The sequence below is a fragment of the Toxotes jaculatrix genome, chromosome 17 (genome assembly GCF_017976425.1).
Source record: "Toxotes jaculatrix isolate fToxJac2 chromosome 17, fToxJac2.pri, whole genome shotgun sequence".
Taxonomy (NCBI): domain Eukaryota; kingdom Metazoa; phylum Chordata; class Actinopteri; family Toxotidae; genus Toxotes; species Toxotes jaculatrix.
The window spans coordinates 2561802-2576428 of record NC_054410.1 but is presented as its reverse complement, the minus strand read 5'-3'; the positions used below and the strand labels follow the sequence as shown (position 1 = coordinate 2576428).

At 41.2% G+C, this 14627-nt stretch overlaps 1 protein-coding gene across 3 annotated transcripts; it reads right to left on the bottom strand.

Moving 5' to 3' along the window:
- Positions 1–3886: 3886 nt before the first annotated feature.
- jade1 (jade family PHD finger 1) lies at positions 3887–14607 on the bottom strand. 3 transcript variants are annotated; one of them, XM_041061019.1, is made up of 11 exons: positions 14492–14607; positions 12463–12545; positions 10972–11039; positions 9783–9940; positions 9362–9546; positions 8991–9202; positions 8455–8622; positions 8202–8318; positions 7124–7729; positions 6085–6202; positions 3887–5829 (listed from the first exon to the last, which is right to left on the bottom strand). In XM_041061019.1, exons 2-11 carry the CDS (start codon positions 12509–12511, stop codon positions 4745–4747), a joined length of 2766 nt encoding a protein of 921 aa, XP_040916953.1. In that variant the 5' UTR covers positions 12512–12545; positions 14492–14607; the 3' UTR covers positions 3887–4744. The 3 variants fall into 3 exon arrangements, with proteins under 3 accessions (XP_040916953.1, XP_040916955.1, XP_040916954.1); XM_041061021.1 differs by lacking the exon at positions 14492–14607 and adding an exon at positions 14212–14438; XM_041061020.1 differs by lacking the exon at positions 14492–14607 and adding an exon at positions 13277–13886.
- Between the last annotated feature and the right edge of the window lie 20 nt (positions 14608–14627).

Sequence of the window (14627 nt, the reverse complement as noted above, 5' to 3'; positions counted from 1 at the left end):
AGTAAGGCGTCAAAATCGGACAAAAAAAGTCAAAAAAATTTTTTGACCTCAAAATGTCATAAAAAACGTCATAGTATAGTAAGGCGTCAAAATTGGACAAAAAAAGTCAAAAAATTTTTTGACCTCAAAATGTCATAAAAAACGTCATAGTATAGTATGGCGTTTTTTTCGGGCAAAAAAAGTCAAATTTTTTTTTGACCTCAAAATGTCATAAAAAACGTCATAGTATAGTAAGGCGTCAAAATCGTACAAAAAAAGTCAAAAAATTTTTTGACCTCAAAATGTCATAAAAAACGTCATAGTATAGTAAGGCATCAAAATCGGACAAAAAAAGTCCAAATTTTTTTTGACCTCAAAATGTCATAAAAAACGTCATAGTATAGTAAGGCGTCAAAATTGGACAAAAAAAGTCAAAAAATTTTTTGACCTCAAAATGTCATAAAAAACGTCATAGTATAGTAAGGCGTCAAAATCGGACAAAAAAAGTCAAAATTTTTTTTGACCTCAAAATGTCATAAAAAACGTCATAGTATAGTAAGGCGTCAAAATCGGACAAAAAAAGTCAAAAATTTTTTTGACCTCAAAATGTCATAAAAACGTCATAGTATAGTATGGCGTTTTTTTCGGGCAAAAAAAGTCAAATTTTTTTTTTTACCTCAAAATGTCATAAAAAACGTCATAGTATAGTAAGGCGTCAAAATCGGACAAAAAAAGTCAAAAAAAATTTTGACCTCAAAATGTCATAAAAAACGTCATAGTATACTAAGGCATCAAAATCGGACAAAAAAAGTCAAAAAATTTTTTGACCTCAAAATGTCATAAAAAACGTCATAATATAGTAAGGCATCAAATTCGGACAAAAAAAGTCAAAAAAAATTTTTTACCTCAAAATGTCATAAAAAACGTCATAGTATAGTAAGGCGTCAAAATCGGACAAAAAAAGTCAAAAAATTTTTTGACCTCAAAATGTCATAAAAAATGTCATAGTATAGTAAGGCGTCAAAATTGGACAAAAAAAGTCAAAAAAATTTTTTACCTCAAAATGTCATAAAAAACGTCATAGTATATAGTATGGCGTTTTTTTCGGACAAAAAAAGTCAAAAAATTTTTTGACCTCAAAATGTCATAAAAAACGTCATAGTATAGTAAGGCGTCAAAATCGGACAAAAAAAGTCAAAATTTTTTTTGACCTCAAAATGTCATAAAAAACGTCATAGTATAGTAAGGCGTCAAAATCGGACAAAAAAAGTCAAAAATTTTTTTGACCTCAAAATGTCATAAAAAACGTCATAGTATAGTATGGCGTTTTTTTCGGACAAAAAAAGTCACATTTTTTTTTTTTACCTCAAAATGTCAGAAAAAACGTCATAGTATAGTAAGGCGTCAAAATCGGACAAAAAAAGTCAAAAAAATTTTTGACCTCAAAATGTCATAAAAAACGTCATAGTATAGTAAGGCGTCAAAATCGGACAAAAAAAGTCCAAATTTTTTTTGACCTCAAAATGTCATAAAAAACGTCATAGTATAGTAAGGCGTCAAAATCGGACAAAAAAAGTCAAAAAAATTTTTGACCTCAAAATGTCATAAAAAACGTCATAGTATAGTATGGCGTTTTTTTCGGGCAAAAAAAGTCAAATTTTTTTTTGACCTCAAAATGTCATAAAAAACGTCATAGTATAGTAAGGCGTCAAAATTGGACAAAAAAAGTCAAAAAAATTTTTTGACCTCAAAATGTCATAAAAAACGTCATAGTATAGTAAGGCGTCAAAATTGGACAAAAAAAGTCAAAAAATTTTTTGACCTCAAAATGTCATAAAAAACGTCATAGTATAGTATGGCGTTTTTTTCGGGCAAAAAAAGTCAAATTTTTTTTTTACCTCAAAATGTCATAAAAAACGTCATAGTATAGTAAGGCGTCAAAATCGTACAAAAAAAGTCAAAAAATTTTTTGACCTCAAAATGTCATAAAAAACGTCATAGTATAGTAAGGCATCAAAATCGGACAAAAAAAGTCCAAATTTTTTTTGACCTCAAAATGTCATAAAAAACGTCATAGTATAGTAAGGCGTCAAAATTGGACAAAAAAAGTCAAAAAATTTTTTGACCTCAAAATGTCATAAAAAACGTCATAGTATAGTAAGGCGTCAAAATCGGACAAAAAAAGTCAAAATTTTTTTTGACCTCAAAATGTCATAAAAAACGTCATAGTATAGTAAGGCGTCAAAATCGGACAAAAAAAGTCAAAAATTTTTTTGACCTCAAAATGTCATAAAAACGTCATAGTATAGTATGGCGTTTTTTTCGGGCAAAAAAAGTCAAATTTTTTTTTTTACCTCAAAATGTCATAAAAAACGTCATAGTATAGTAAGGCGTCAAAATCGGACAAAAAAAGTCAAAAAAATTTTTGACCTCAAAATGTCATAAAAAACGTCATAGTATACTAAGGCATCAAAATCGGACAAAAAAAGTCAAAAAATTTTTTGACCTCAAAATGTCATAAAAAACGTCATAATATAGTAAGGCATCAAATTCGGACAAAAAAAGTCAAAAAAAATTTTTTACCTCAAAATGTCATAAAAAACGTCATAGTATAGTAAGGCGTCAAAATCGGACAAAAAAAGTCAAAAAATTTTTTGACCTCAAAATGTCATAAAAAATGTCATAGTATAGTAAGGCGTCAAAATTGGACAAAAAAAGTCAAAAAAATTTTTTACCTCAAAATGTCATAAAAAACGTCATAGTATATAGTATGGCGTTTTTTTCGGACAAAAAAAGTCAAAAAATGTTTTGACCTCAAAATGTCATAAAAAACGTCATAGTATAGTAAGGCGTCAAAATTGGACAAAAAAAGTCAAAATTCTTTTTGACCTCAAAATGTCATAAAAAACGTCGTTGTATAGTATGGCGTTTTTTTCGGACAAAAAAAGTCAAAAAGTTTTTTGACCTCAAAATGTCATAAAAAACGTCATAGTATAGTATGGCGTTTTCTTCGGGCAAAAAAAGTCAAAATTTTTTTGACCTCAAAATGTCATAAAAAACGTCATAGTATAGTAAGGCGTTTTTTTCGGCCAAAAAAAGTCAAAAAATTTTTTGACCTCAAAATGTCATAAAAAACGTCATAGTATAGTAAGGCGTCAAAATCGGACAAAAAAAGTCAAAAAATTTTTTGACCTCAAAATGTCATAAAAATGGTCATAGTATAGTAAGGCGTTTTTTTCGGGAAAAAAAAGTCAAAAAATTTTTTTACCTCAAAATGTCATAAAAATGGTTATAGTATAGTAAGGTGTCAAAATCTGCCAAAAAAAGGGCATACTTTAGTATGGCCTCAAAATATGCCAAGAAGGGTCATAGTATAGCAAGGCTCCCTAGTCAGGTCGGACTCGGGGACTTTCGTGTGCTGGATGTAGCTGCGTGTAGCTGCCGCTTAGCGTTCTCCTGTTTTATCAGATAATTCCTGATTTTTATCAATTTTTTTGTTAAGGGAAAGTTTGACTGCTAATATGTAAAATTTAACGTTAGAGAAATGTGGCTCATCTTTATTTAAAAATAAATAAATAAAATAAGGCTGCAACTAATCATTTTCAATTATTAACCTGATGATTATTTAGTTAATTGTTGATTTTTTTTTGTAAAATGTCATAGGTCAGAGATGAAAGTTACGCCTTCATGAAAATTATAAAACAACGAAAAGCACCAAATCTTCATTTGAAAAGCGGAACGTGCAAATATTTTATTTCTACTTTAAATTTGACTTTAAACTGTTAATTGACTGAATTAACTCGTCGTTTCAGCTCAAAAAGGATGCATTCGATTGATATCTACACGGATACGAGGGCTGAACATTTAGGAGGAAAAATGTAAATCAGACACTGATCCCAGACTGAAGTCGTCCAGAGTGTTTATTCCTCTTTAAGACAAAGACAAAACAAGATTCATTTTGCATAACAGTAGTAGTACAGCAGCGGCCGAGGGTACAAAACGCTTTTTTAATTCTTCAGTGTAAAAATAACTCTACTCATACCTCACACCTGTGCCGTCCTTTCGTAGTGCAAACGCTTCAAATAAAAGTTAGGCACATGATGGATACGATACGATCGCAGTTCAATTACACTTAAGTGCTGATGACAAGAAAAACATCAGTCAGAATTCCTTTTTCTTATTTTGTGTGTTTGTGGATTTTCAGTTCGTGGCGTTGAGCTTCGGATACGGACTGAAGAAACGATGACAGCTGGAGTTTAAATATCGATAAAAGGGCAGTTTGACTCCCTGTTCGAAGCTGTTGAAGCTTGAAAAAAAAAAGAAAAAAAAACAGACCTACAGAGTCCTAAGTCGCTGACAGGATGAGGATGATCTGTTTCAGCTTTTCCGACTAAGTGCAACTGACTCGTGGCCGAGTTTAATACTATGCCAAAGAACTAATTACATTGCAAGCTTATGGTCCCAAGCAACAATCACAACTTCCTAGTTGATGCTTTTGCTTGTAAATATCTGAGTGCGCGTTTAAGTGGCAACTTGACATCTTTCTACTTTGAGAGAAAAAAATAATAATAAAACTAGCTCAAAATAAAGTAAGAGGTAAAATATTTCCCAGTTTTACATATGTTACAAATAAAAAATAAATATCAGCTCTGTTTTTAATCTAGGCATTTTATGATTCATCAAGAAAAATAAAGGTACAAAGAGCGACCGTCGTTCTTTTCCCCACTAACACAGTGCAGCTTATGTTCGAAGTGTTGCTCCGCCATCAGGAGGCCAGCACGCCTCGGCGGATGATGTCGGACCCGTAGCGGCGGCCGAGAGACGAGTCGCCCCTCAGCTGGTGGGAGTGGCATCGTTTCAGGCAGGGCTCCACCTCGCCGTCGCCCGGTTTGGAGTCGGAGGCGTAGCCGTCGTTCTCCGTCCCCGTGCGGAGTCGTGTTCTCGGGTACGACGGCTCCGGCGTGTTGGTCAGCGGCCTCAGCAGCGGCTTGCGTGGCACCACCTCCACCTCCGCCTCCTCCTTCACTGTCAGAGGCCTCTCGCTCCTTTTAGGGATCCTGAACTTGCCCCAGCCTTTAAGGTGTCCGCCCACGGGTCCGTTGGGTGCGTGGGAGCCGCTCCCCTGGGTTTTCCTCAGCCAGCCGTTGGCCTTGGTGGCAGATGCGGCGTCTGACACCACGCCGGCTTTGCTTAATTTAGTGTTGGTGGTCACATCCAGAGAGACGGGGCTTCTTTTGGTCATTCCTTCGTCTATGAAGTAATCATCGGCGTCAGAGTTTCTGATGTCCACCAGCCGGATGGACACGGTTTTCTCCAAATGTTTTGACCCGAACTTGTTCTTCACCTGGCTGGAGAAGCTCTCCGTCGCCTCGCTCCTCCTCTTCCTCCTCCTCTCCTCCTGCTCGCTGTCTCGTTTCCCTCTCGTCAGCGCCTCGTGTTCGGGCCCCGGGGCCTCCCTCCGGGGACCTTTCCTGCTCTCGGGTTTGTGCAGCTTGACAGCGATCGTTTCCTGAACGACCTCTGGCTTCTGAAGCTTTGGGAACTGAGTCTCCTGGCTGATGTGAGTGTTCTGGATTTTGGCATCGCTTGCAGCCTCGGCGGACCCGGGCTCTTTGATTCGGGAGCTTTTACTGTCCTTCGTCTCCAGCGGTTTGCTCGGATTGTCCTTCCTGTGAACGTGTGGTGAGTCTGAGAGGCTTTTCCTGTCGCCGCTTTTCCTCTTTTCCTGCTTTAAAGATCCCCGTTTGGTTTTCAGTCCAGAGTGGCTCCAGGAGGAGCGAGACTGGGAGCCCTGAGAGGATAACCAGCCCAGAGAGAAGAGCTTCTCCAAGTCCTTCGCTGAAGGATCGCCTGAAACATTCGAGTCCAAAATACAGTCCATGATTTCACAAGGTCAGGAAACTTTTTTTTAAATATATTAAACAGTGGAATCACACTGTAATAATTAAGGATTGGTTTCGGGCACGTGAAGATTTTGCTGTGATTTAACGCCCATCAGCTGATTCTGGTATCAGAACGCTGCCTCATTAACATCATTATAATGACTTTGACCATAGTGACCGTGCATGTGCGTGTCTTTGTTGTGGTCTCTTCCTGCTGACTGACCTGTGAGCAGCTCGTGGTCCAGCAGCCGGACTTGGTGCTGGAAGATCTGCTCCTGGACTCTCCACAGCGAGCGCTTCATCTTCTCCCTCCGAGTCACCATGTAGGTCAGGTTACGTACCTGAGGAGCAGCAGGTCGGGACACGAACAGCTTAGAGAAAAAAAAAACTCTCTACAAACCCACAGATATTTCTGATCTTTGATGTAACCTTGCTGTAAACCAGCTTTGGGTGATGGGGCTCTGTAAAAACCCCGCAGTCTGTATGTTAAGAGTTGTCAGTGTAGTTATCATCCACCTTTTGTTTCCGTGACGCATCCACGGAAACTGAGCGTCACGTTTTAGGGTAAAAGAAACAAAGCAAATAAACAGATATTACTCTGACATGTCCTGCTCCGAGACTCATCTTAACCCAGGCCTGTGATCACAGCACAGACCAGATCCAGTTTATTATATCTGAGGATTTACTGTTTTTCTGTTTCATGTATTTAAACTGATTATGTTTTACAGACTGAACAACTCTGTCAGTTACAGAGGAGGAGCTCAGCTGTGGACAGAGTACCATCATCATCACCATCAGAGACATCAGGCTTCAGATACCTGAACTGTGCATGGCTGTGTCTTTCGTGTCCTTCTGTCTTTTTTAGCATTCGTATAGTGAATGAGTTTCTTGTTGGTTTTCACTGATACACATTTTTACTCTCTTTCCTTTTGCCTTGTTAAAGATGATTTCATATTGTTTTCTAAGTAAAATGCCTCATGTTCATCTAGTTTGTGTATTTTCATGTTGTATTGTTATTTACAAATGACTCTTTACCAGTCAGAGTCGAACTACTGGACTCATATTCACTTTATTCTTTTCCTGTCATTTCTTTCCTATGTCTTCGATAAATAAAAGTACACTGCACTCAGAATGTATTTCAGTTTATTCAGACTATCTCTTTGGCCCACAGGCACTCATTCCCTCCTCTTGACCTGTTCCTTCTTGCCTCTGCTGCTCCCTGTGCTCCTGTGGGCCCTGCCGTGGGTGAAGTGGAGACCTACCCTCTCCAGGTCCTGACGGAGGTGTGTGAACAGCTGCAGGCGCCGCAGCAGCACCTCCTGCTCGCGGCGGGCCAGGCTCTCCTCCTCGTCCTTCTTGGGCGTGAGGAGCGGCTGGTTGAAGTTGGCTTTGCGTTTCAGCTTCCAGTACTGGTAGAGGAAGTCCACCACCTCCGGCGGCAGCTTCAGGTGACTGGCCACCTCCTCCACCTCCACAAACTGGTAGAACTCCTCCTCCATCTCCTGCAGCTTCAGCTTGCGGAGGTTCACCCTCTTGTCCTGCTGACGGCTGCTGAGGCCGTCTGCATCGCAGGGCGCTCGGTCCACGAGCTGAGGAGCCACATAGGAACACAAAGAGGAGGAGGCGGCGTCTTCCTCCCCTCTCACCCTGCCTCTCCTCCTGCCCTTCTTGTCTCTGGCGCCCACCTCCTTCTCCTCCTCGCCTCCCGAGTCTCCGTCTCGGGACTCTGTGCCCTCGAGCCCAGAGTGTTTGGGGCAGTAGGACTTGAACTTGACCTCGTCGTCCTCGGTGAGGATGGTGTTCATTTCAAGGCTGGCGTGGAGGCCACACGTCACGTGGAAGGCAGTCCGGCAGTTTTTCGCTGAGCACTGCAGCGGCAACAACAACAACAACAACAAGTTTAGCTTTTAAATGTCAAAAACACACACAAAAAAATAAGCACTATAATCCATTCATATCATCATCTTACACCAGGATTATATCTGGTACAAATCAGTTGCACTGAAAACTGAACATGTCTGTGGTGTCAGAAACTACAGAAACAACCTTTAAAGCAAAAAAAAAAAAAAAATTTTTTTTAAAGAGACAAACATTTGCCTTCTGGAAAAAATTGATTGGCTGCCTCCTCCCTCCTCCACCCTGCTGAGCTGTGAAATCATTAGTTTCATTTCTGCGATAGACGCAGCATCAACAAACCCTCCGCCCTCCACCACGCCGAGGAAATCTCAAACTGCAGCGCCTGACTTATTCTAACACCTTCTGGCAGGTGGGGTCACGCTTTGCTTTTCACATCTCATTAAATGTCTGTGTGTGGCAGTGAAATGCGAGCAGAGACTTCACCTGTATACACGCTCCGGCCTTCTCTTTGCACAGGCAGCAGATCAGAGCCCATCTGTTGCTGGGAATGTGGGACACGTTGGTGATCGGCTCCATCTTCTCCGGATTCCCGATGCTCACCTGCACAGCGCGGTAAACACAGAGCAGGACACGTGTGGTCCAAATGTCAGCGCAGGTGGAGTTGCTCAGAAAGGCAAAAACTTTTTAAAGCATTTTTACTGTGACAGGATAAAAATACTGAGGTGTGTATGCAGACCTCTGGAATCCACAAGGCACAGCTGACGTGGACCCACTTGGTTCCACTCCGGGTCGGCTTCATGGCTCCACCCTTCTTGGGACACAGCTGGCACTTCGGCAGGATCCCGAGGGCGCAGATCCGGCACAGCCAGCTGCCCTTCGGGACTTTCTGGATGCCGTAACATGCCTGGTGAGAAATGCAAACAGACAGCGTCTCAGCTTCCAGACAGCAAACGGAAATCAATACAGCAGCAGAAAATGAGGACAGAGAGAAACTGTGTGTGTGTGTGTCTGTCAGATGAAACCACAGAAACAGCTGATCTGACATGTTAGACGAGACGTTTTCATTTTGGTTCTCACTGCAGAGAAACAGTTTTCATAGATCCACGTTTAAAAACTCACTTTGACGACATCATTTCACCTACTGATGTGATATTGATATTTATTGAACTTTACACAGAGAAGAAGAAGCACAACAGAAGCCAGGAGTCGTCTCTGTACTCAGAGATTTATCACGTTATCAAGTCAAAGTGAGTCTGTGTGTTGACCTCTGACCTGGTGGACGCAGATGTTGCACTTGTCACAGAACACCATCTCGTTGTTGTCCTCCCCATCAGGCGACTGGCACACGTCACACACCACGTCCTCGTCGTACTCGATGCCCAGACCCTCCTCCGTCTCCATGGCGTGTGTCATGTTTTCGTAGCAGCGGCGCTCAAACTCCTCCATCGCCCGCTCCATGGTGATCTCGTCAAGCGGCAGCATGGCTGCAAACAGACGGAGGCAACGTCACACAATTTCAGACGCTTCTCTGCGAGTTGAGAAAACTTCAGAATCGTTGAGCTTGTGTTCTTTTACATCGAATCTAATCTCTGAATAATATCCTGAAAAGTAAATACCAGACCTGCATCTGTGTTGTGACTCACCCATCTCAGCAAACTCCTCGTTGATGATCTGCAGCCAGGCCACGTCTTCCTCGTTCAGGTCGTAGCGACACATCCCTTCTGCCAGCGTCCGGATGTCCACGTAGCCCAGCGCCTCCGTGCCCGACGTCCGGATCAGCTTCTTTGGCCTGACAAACATGACCTCCTTCCCTTTCTCTGCCAACACCCTGCACAACACAGCCAAGGGAGAGAGGCCACTTAACACCAGGGCACAAAAAATATCACCTGGCATGTCCAAATTATAGCCTGACCAACAGCAGCTTTCTGAGGCTGGTTGATACTGGTTTTTCAATGAGCTTATGATACAATCAGCTGATGGTATTTTTTAAACGATCTATGAGCCTCTCCTACATTGGTGGAAAGTCACACTTCAGGTTTTAGAGCGATCCCTCCGTTGTCCTACCTGGCAACAGGCTGTGGGATGGACTGGGGGCTGACGGGGACTTGGACGCCTTTCTCCCACTCTTGTCTCCACGGGTCGGCAAGGACATAGTAGTCCTCGGGGTTTAGCTGGTATGAGTCGTGCACCTTCATGGCTGTGATCAGGTCCGTCCTGAAAACCTGCAGCACGTCACAGCAGCAGTCAGCACACGACTCAAACATTTCACTGTGTTCATAACCATAATTCACAGCAGGCGACTGATTCCTACAGTGCTGCTCTGACTGTAGAGACCAACACATTTAAAAAACTCTGCAGTGACGCCTTCTTATATCACAGTAATCACATGTCCCCATTTTGGCATCTGCTACACTAGATCGACCTGGATTATAGAGCTGCAAGTTAGCCGACAACAGATCAGCAAATATTTCCATAATGAATTAACTGTTTAAGTTTCAAGCTAAAATGTCCAAAATCTGATGTTTCCAGCCCTAAAATGTGAAAATTTGCTGCTTTTCCTTGTTTCACATTATAACTAACTAAACATTAATTAAATATTGCATTTCTTCACAAACAAAAACATCTGATTATGTTTCACAGGCTGGAAGATGAATCAGTTAATGAGTAAAATAATCCACAGTGACAGATGAAAATAACCGTTTATTCATACAATGTTTTGAGACACTTGCCTTTTTTCCATAGAGATACTGTTTATCTGCGTTTACACAGACTGAAAAACTATCAGGCTGTGTTTAGTCAGCTGACCACGAACCAGCCAATCAGGATGCCGCTTAGGCCAGAGTCATTGTTTTGCTTTAATTTGACTGGCCGTCGGTCAAAGGGAGTGTACAGTGGCCTGCAGGGACCAAGTCCACAGACTGTACAGCAGATAACAGAAAAGTTTCCATTCTCAAGGACTCACTATCTCACGTGGCCAAACGCACAAATTAATGCATCAAATACAAACTAAGATTACAGATGTTCTGACAAGTGTTAATGTCTGACCTCAAAATGTTCCTTAAATTATTAAAAGCGTTTATCAAATTCCATTTTCTGATTAATTTAATGGTTGTTTTTAAGAAACAAGATAGACACAAGATATAAATAATAAGAATTAAAAAGACGAAAGCAGAAGACTGTTCATGACCTGCGAACTATACATGTGTTTATCTAATCATCCCTCAGCATCATGAGTCTGAGAGGACAGACGTACCTCAGAGGGTTTCTGTCCGGTGCCCCTCCTCGGCTGTGATGAATGCTGGGACCAGCAGGTAGAGTTACCTGGAGGAGAAGCAGCACAGTGCGTTACCAAAGGCCTCAGCATTTCTTCTCTGTCTGTTTCTGCTGCTGCTCTGATGAACAAGCTCACATCCTCAAAAAAACGTATGGATTTCCCCCAAAGGGGAAACTTATGCATGCATGGCCTGCATGCAAGTGCTGCAACGGACATTTTCTGTTTTCAATTTCATTTCATTAGTAGTTACTAATTTGACTATGTGCTTATTATAAACGTACAGACAGTAAGCAGCAGCAACAGTGAAGTGCCATTTCAAATCACTTGTATGAGACCAGGATCAAACTGAGCAAAGCCTTCATTTGCAATAAATGTGGGACATCACATTTCAAATCACACCCACAGAGGCTATAAAAACACTGTATTTTACACCTTGGTGTGTTTTACATACAGAATCTGTCTGTTTATACGTTAGCTTTCCTAACATATCTTGTGAGAAAAATACTAGAAATTCATTCAAAATGGCTTGAAACATTCATACCTTCAAGTCTACCTTCTAGCTTTTTTAAGAGCTCTTTACAGTCTTCATTAGAAGACAGCGTTAGCTCAGTCTTCGACCAGGAGCAACTCTTTTGTCATAAAATACAACACTGAACTGTTCACCTCACAAAACCCTGAATGAGACCAGGCTAAAAGCAATTTCCAGTAAGAGCTTTGGTTTTGTTTTTATACCAGATGGCACATCAGATAGATTGAATGACAAGAAAATCCAAGCAATGACAGAGAAGCATCTACACACTAATGTGATTTTCTGTAATTAACAACTTACCCTAACATTTTATATAATGCGGTAAAAACTCCACCCATCTGAGAATTTATGAATGATGAAACAAAAACCGCAAACTGTTGACTGGGTTTGGGTTGTAGCCTGTCTCCCTGACCTGCCACTGTGTCTTTAAAGGTCCAAATACGCCTCCTGTCCCTACTCTGTCTCCTGTTTCTCAGACTGTAGGCCTTCTTTTGCTTTTCTTTAATCTCTGTCCATCTGCTGCCCTTCTTTCCTTTTCTTTCCCTTTGTGTCCCTCCTGAGCAAGAAGTATAGATTTACTGACACTGACAATAACAAGATGGAAGATACATGTTCAGGAGAAAACAACAAAGACAAACAAAGAACCTGGAATTCCACAATGAAGTGACTGCTTAGTAATGGCAAGAAATTTTTTACAGATGAAAATGACAAGATACTGAAAGATAGTGAATCATTACTTTTATGTAATAATTTACTTAAAGCCAAAACTAGATTTTGTGGTAATTAAGGATAAAAGTTAGCATTTCCTCTGATCTGCTGACCTGATATCACTGCCTTACACTTTCACTTGTGAATTTGAGGAAGGTGGCCGGGTTATACTGACCTCAGGTTTATATTTGGGCCTGGTATGAATGAGTCAGCAGAGACAAAATTTTGCTTACTTCCATTGTCGGAGTCATCGCTGCTGCTGGGGTGTCTGCTTCTCTTCATCGTCGTCTGGCTGCGGAGCTCCGGCGTAGGGACACTTCACAAACAAGACACGGGTTAAGATAAAGAAAAACCTGAACACCTGACAATAAGACAAGAATTCAGACTCAAAAACACAGATAACGTTAGTACAGCTGCAACGATTACTCAATTTATCGACTGACAGATAAGTAACCAGCAACTCTTTTCAATTAATCAATTACGCATTTAAAATCATTTAATAGTTTAAAAGATTGTATGTTTCCAGAGTCTGCTGCTTTTATTTGTCTTTAATTATAACATTCAAATATTTCTTGGTTTTGGGACTGCTAGCCAGAAAAAAAATCTAATGACATTACCATGGTCTCCAGGATATTATGATGGACATTTTTCACTGTTATCTGATGTTTCATGGGCTGAATGATTAATGGATACAGTGCTATAACCAAAGTTTATTTTCACTATCAATTAATCGAAAAACCATTCATCTTCAAATGTTTTGTCCGCCCAGCAGTCCAAAATCCAAAGACCTTCAGTTTACTGTCATATGTTACAAAGAAAAGCATCTAACCCTCACATCTGAGAATAATTAACATTCACAGCCGAAAACTATGTTTTCAGCTTCCGGTAAAATAGTCTGGATAATTAAGATGTTAATTATTAATAGAAATGCTGGGAAAGTGAACTCACTCTACTTCTGTACAACTAAAATGTCAGATCTTAAAAACAGCCCACTGCAGAGCAAAGCACCACAGCGAGACATGACTGTAAAACTTGTCACTATTCCACCTGTTTCCTTGCTGATCTGACAGCACAGCAGCCCTGCAGGGATGTGCACACACACCGCAGTCACTGTTCCACCGATGACAACGAGAAGTTACCACATCCAACACAGACAGGAAACAACGCCTTGCAGCGCTGTGAGCTCCGCTTGCGGCGTGCAAAACACCAGCAAGGACTCTTAACTCCCGACAGGTGGAAATATCTCAGGGTCTACTGCTGCCAGCGTTCACGGGGGGGAAAGATGCTAACCCTGACTTAGCTGGCTAGGCTAACAGCATGCTAGCCACGGTTTGTGTAACGCCCTTTTTCCAGCCAATAGACACCAGAAAGCTATCTAACTAGCTGCTAACTTTAGCTAACAGCCTGCTAAATCATATCTTCTTTGGTGTTACCCCGGCGACACACGCAAGGCGAGGTTGTGTGTTTACGATATAGCCATGATACTCTTCAAAACAACAACAACACAACACAGCGTTGCATTTTTGAACCAGACTGCAGATTCCACCTAGCTAACGTTAGCCAGATCGCTAATCTCCCATTAGCGTTATGCAACATGCGGGCCCACCCACACCCGGCGCCTCCAATGCTAATGTTGTTTATCATAGGAATTGTTTTTTTTCCCCAAAATGCTCCGCTGCGTTCGTCAGATTAAAATAACCCATTCTGCAAAACCTCAAAATCAGGTCAAAATGTATCAGAAGTATTTTTTGTACAGAGAAGGTAAAAGTCTGCACGTTACATTTAGCTGACGCTGGTGGTTAGCAACTCCGCTAGCTCGTTAGCATAAGGCTAAGCTACACGTAAATTATCATGGTTGTATTTAGCATTAGCCAGTGGTGCTAACATAACGTTGGCTCCAACGGTGCCCCTTATTAATTCCCCCAGTCACCGCCAGCTATCTGCCAAAGGTTAGGGGTCAGTTATTGATTCAAACAAACTACCTGAAATCAAGGTGCACACAGGAATGAAAGGTGTTGATTAATACGGTAGTGTTGTTTTGCTAGCCAGCAGGACACTGTGTGGCAGGTTTACCAGCGATCCACTGGCTGAGGTTAATCTTTGGCGCCATTTTAAATGACGATGTCGCGTTTTCCTAGCGGGCTGCTGGTGCGACCATACTACAGACATAAACTCGCTCAAATAGCCCGTTAAGAACAGTCCGGCAGATATGCACATGAATTAAAACCGTGTAGAGTTGAAAATAAATTGGACAGTACATACAGAGCACGTCAGGCCGATGCAAGCCGCTGTTTGAGTTTGATGTGAAGCGCAGTTTTTGCCGTGAGTTCCGCTTGACCCGCATTCCACATACACAAACACGGAGCGGCGGCGGCCGGGGAGGAGGTTACCTAGCCCG

What these genes read in the sequence shown, in the direction of transcription:
- jade1 (XM_041061019.1), bottom strand. Translation starts at nt 12,511, where the DNA reads ATGAAGAGAAGCAGACACCCCAGCAGCAGCGATGACTCCGACAATGGA. An exon ending in CGATGACTCCGACAATGGAA is followed by an intron (nt 11,040 to 12,462) that starts GTAAGCAAAATT and finishes CTTCTCCTCCAG; the next exon opens with GTAACTCTACCTGCTGGTCC. An exon ending in CGAGGAGTTTGCTGAGATGG is followed by an intron (nt 9,203 to 9,361) that starts GTGAGTCACAAC and finishes GTCTGTTTGCAG; the next exon opens with CCATGCTGCCGCTTGACGAG.